This window comes from Gavialis gangeticus, unplaced genomic scaffold, assembly GCF_001723915.1.
Source record: "Gavialis gangeticus isolate Ggan-Ray unplaced genomic scaffold, GavGan_comp1, whole genome shotgun sequence".
Classification (NCBI taxonomy): Eukaryota; Metazoa; Chordata; order Crocodylia; family Gavialidae; genus Gavialis; species Gavialis gangeticus.
This window is the reverse complement of record NW_017729006.1, coordinates 6,669,814-6,674,290: the sequence shown is the minus strand read 5'-3', so window position 1 is coordinate 6,674,290 and position 4,477 is coordinate 6,669,814. Positions and strand designations below refer to the sequence as shown.

Here is a 4,477-nt window from a genome sequence, read left to right as displayed (position 1 = left end):
AGGAAATAGCTTTATTTTTCTCATCTGAAAATGGAAATCTGTTTTTGCAAACCCCTCAACTTGTTCACAGTCCAGCTCATACGCAGAGGATCCTGTTTCATTTCTGTATCAGAAAATGGTTGTAAAGCAGCTTCTGGAGCAAAAAAAAAAAAGATTGGCTGTCCTGAAATAATGTGTGTACAATGTAATCTATGCTAGAATGTATATTATTGGAAACAGCTACGTTCTGATGGGTTTTAATTATTTCTTGCATTTTAAACAATTCTCATATTTTGTTTCTTAGGGTCATGATGAAGAAGCTGTTGTGGATATGGGCAAAACCAGCTCTACTGTCAACACAAACTTTGAGAAAGAAGAACTAGAGAGTAAGTATTTTTATGCCCCTATCTTAGAGTTAAAAGGGGCCTATTTCTCTCTTCTGTGCGGTACATAGCGCTCATTAACAGTAATTAAAGTTTTTCATGATTGATTGCAACATAAAATTTTATGAACAAAGCCACCATGCCTAATGATTTCTTTATAGCCTTTATTCTTTTGTTTAGTATGCTGATTAGTGCTTATATCTCTGGTTGGAAATCTTCCTGTGCAATTGCTATTCTAAAAAGTCACTTAAAAAATTGCTCTTTTGAGAAAAGTCTTAATTTAGAAAATGTAATGAGTTTTTACACTCTTCCAGTTAGGGCCTAGAGCTGGAAAAATAATCCAATTGTAATTGTGCCTGGTAAGAGAGATTTACCTGGGCGAGTGCCACAGAATCTAAGCTGTCTTTTTTATGGGAAAAGTGAGGGATGAACTCTTGGGACTGTAAATATATGTATATCCTTAAAATATGGATTGTGAAAAATGGAGGAAGGCACTCTTTGCAAGACTGCAGACTGCTTATAAACTTCTTAATCTACAGTCTAGTGAAAAAGTATGCCATTCTTCATTCCTGCTGTGTACGGAGCTCTCCCCTCAGCAAAACTGGCCAAGATTTGGGTCAGTTTTAGGGCCCCTCGACAAGTTCAGGTAAAGGTGCGATGGCATCTGTGTGATCCACACAATTGTGCCTCCTGCTGTGCCACAGTGTCCACTTCAGATTAACAGATTAATGTTACTGAAGAAACAACTGTAGAAGTGACACAAGAAGATAATGCAAATTGCACAGATAAACTACAAACAAAATGTTGTGAATCAAGTTAGAAGAAAAAAAAAGTTGAAACACAGATTTAAAGGTAGAAGATGCTACTGTAGGGGAATTGGAAATAAGAGTGAAATGCATATAAAATGGTTGGTTTTGTTTAGTGACCATATCAGATTACATTCATAAGGGCAGGTCAGCCTGAAACTGGATACACAAGACCACTTACTTTTTTTCCCATTCAGGTTCCATTTTCAGGTCTATTATAGACCCCTTCTGTATTTATCTACAGAAATGTGGTTAATACTCAACTTGGTTAATCTGCCAAAGGGGAGTAATGCTCCACCTCAGAGCATCCTGAGCTTGTTTGTGTGGTACTTTAAGACCTTTATAATAAAATGGTGGGTTACCATTTGGTAGAAAATAAGTTTATTTGTTTGTTTTTTGTTTTAGTTTCTGTCTCCATTCTGCATTTCTAAAATGCATCTTTTTGCTTAGTTTTGTTACAATACTCTTCTTTTTAAATGAATTGTCTTTGAACAAGCCACTTGCATTAATAATGCGGTGGGATAGGCCCACAAATTAGTTACTATTACTTATTCAGTTCATTACATATAGGCCTGCCTTCTGAAAACATAATTTTGTGGACTTTTTCAATAGATACCAATTGGTTTTACTTGAAACATAAGTGAACTTGCAGTGTGCCATCAGCATTCATATTCCTAACTTTATTACAGTAATTTTGTTGAGCTAAATGTGGTGTGGGGTTGGGAATGTGAAAGGTTAAATGACTAACGTTTAACTGATAAGTGTGGTGATGGCTAGTTTGCTTACTGATTTATCTTTTAATTCTGTGTGGGTGTAGTCAGGCAGGGAAGGGGGGAAGAAAAGATGTGTGATGCCCCAGCAGGAATCAGCAGAGAAGGCAGGAGGGAGGGAGGGGCAAGGAGGAGGGAACAGGGAGAGACAAGGGGACTAGCACCCATAGCCTAAAAGGAAAATAGCAAGCAGCCTAATGACCATCCGGTTTTCTGTTTTAAAAAAATCCCCAGTTTTCAGTTTAAAAATATATATAGTGGTGTTTCATTTAAATCATGGGAAAATGTGGATTTGGGGTTCCTTTAGGGCTTTTTTTAAATTGGAGAAAACCAGGATCCTGCTAATGACTTGCCAATTAAGTGGGTAGCTGTTGGTTCACAGGTGATCCCTGCCTCCCAGCACAGAGCTTCACATGGGTTGTGCTATCTGGCTGGGCCTGCCTCTTCCCCCTCTCCCCACAGTGAAAGGGCTCTGGAATGACTCCCAGCAGCAGCTGTCCCCCAGCTGCTGCATTATTGATTAATCATTTAACCAATATAATTAGAGGAGGTTTAAATGAATATATTTTCAACTATATTTACATTTCGTAGGGGGTATGGAAAGGTGTAGGATGGGTTGGCAACCCCCAGCATGCATGGCATGTGAGGCCATTTGACTCAGCACAGCACAGCCAGCCTGGGCTTTGGGCAGCTGCCTCTGGCCACAGAGCCAGGGCTGCTTTCAACAAATGGCCGGGAGGCTGCAAGACCTGCTGCGAACAGCCTGAACTCTGTGGCAGGCAGGAGCTGCCCAGAGCCCAGGCTGGCTGTAGCAGGCAGCTGGGAGGCTGCAACTGGGGCCTGGACCCCAGCCCAGCTCCATAGCTGGGGATGGCTGTATGCATGCCTTGGTGCACAGCAGGGAAGGGGTCAGGGCAGCGTCCACCACAAGCAACAAGCCAAGCCGGAGCTCTGTAGATTTCGGTGTAGCTGTTTGTGGCCTCCCTGCTGCTTGCTGTGAGCAGCCTGGGCTCCACTGTGTGTGGCAGGGGCCTATATAAAGCCCTGACTGGCTGTGGCAGGTGGCCAGGAGGCTGCAAGCTGCTGCACCAAGCTCTGCAGAGCTCCCATCTAGCTTGTTGCTGGTGGCTGGTACACATGTGCCTCTTGGCAGACAGTGGGGAATGGGCTGGGGTTGTGCTGCCCTGACTCCTTCCCTGCCGTGTGCCCCCAAATGCATGTAGTCGCCTCTGGCCACAGAACTGGGTTAGGGCTCTGGACATCGGTGCAGCTGTGTGCAGCTTCCTTGCTGCAGTGTAACCCTGGCTTCTCCCTTGCCATCTGCATAGAGGTGCACGTACACCTGCTGCCAGCAGCGAGGATTGGGTCCCTTGCAGTTCCTCTGCTGTCTGCCCCAAGTTGAGGCATGGGTTGAGGTTGGGTGTGTTTGGCACTCTGGCCAAAAACGTTGCCAACCCCTTTTGTAGAAAACAGTGTGGTAGTAGTACTCCTAGAAAGTATCAGTTATTAGAATATATTGATTTGCAATGCTGGGGAAACTTTTTGCTACAGATCTGATAAATACTTAATCCAAGTACAGCGTATTCTCCAGGTAAATATTTTAAAGCCGCTAGCTATTTCTCCGTTTCCCCTGTGCTAATGATTATTGTTAATTTTTTTGAGAAGCCAATTATGATGTTCTAGGAAGTTGAAATGTGACCAGAAATGTGTTTTAATTCTTATTAACTTAATAATACATAATATACCTACTGTAGTATAGCATTCAGCTTCTTTCATTTTTTATCCAGATGTACTCACATTGTTGCTAGCACTTCAGAAACTCTTACCTTGATACTTAAGCACGAGTAGAGCCTATGTATAGCAATGTCAGTGGAGCTGATACTATGGTATCAAAACTGTCTTGTGTGTCTGTTTCTGAGAGCTTTTGGTAGGCCAGACTTCTATGCTGTTTGATACTGAAGATGCTAATGGAGAGAAAATAGAAGGATAAATCTTGGGTCATGTGGAGCCAGGAATGGAAAATAGGGAATCTCAATCTGAGTTTGAAAAAACTGTTTCATATCCAGTAGGGGTACTGTTCATATTAGTAACTCAACTGCAGTTGTGGAAGTGGAAATGTGAATGTAAACGGGACCGAGATATATTTTACATCTGTCTAGTTAAGCGCAAACTAGTTTCAGACAACACAGTGGCAAAAGGAAGAGTCAAATTATGTGTGTGACCATTGAGAAGACCGTGTGTGTACTACAGTGCACTGCTCTCAATTGGAGTTATTGGGCACTGCCATAAAGTAATACCTATTTTTTCTGTGGAAGCAGTAAGATGAGGAGTGAAGTTTTCAGAAGCACCTTGTTTTTAGCTTCCTAACTATCTGAAACCATAAATAGGGATGATAACTGTAAGTGAGGTGAAAGTTCTCAGCCACTTTCTGTTGAGAACAACGTTTAACCAGATCTTAGACGGTTGGTATGGCTTTGATAGCCAGCAATAACCAGGCATCCTGTTCTTTCTCTGATTTTTTTTTTTTTTCTCGTTCTAG

General features: G+C 42.0%; 1 protein-coding gene across 2 annotated transcripts in view; it reads left to right on the top strand.

Moving 5' to 3' along the window:
• The first annotated feature begins 244 nt into the window (after positions 1-244).
• Positions 245-4,477, top strand: part of SLC4A7 (solute carrier family 4 member 7) — a 100,526-nt gene continuing 96,293 nt past the window's right edge. The window contains exon 1 of one of the 2 annotated variants that reach the window (XM_019508780.1): positions 245-365. In XM_019508780.1, the coding sequence (XP_019364325.1) occupies positions 311-365 (55 nt within the window). In that variant the 5' untranslated portion in view covers positions 245-310. The remainder of the gene's footprint in view (positions 366-4,477) is intronic. The other variant, XM_019508781.1, reaches the window with a different exon arrangement.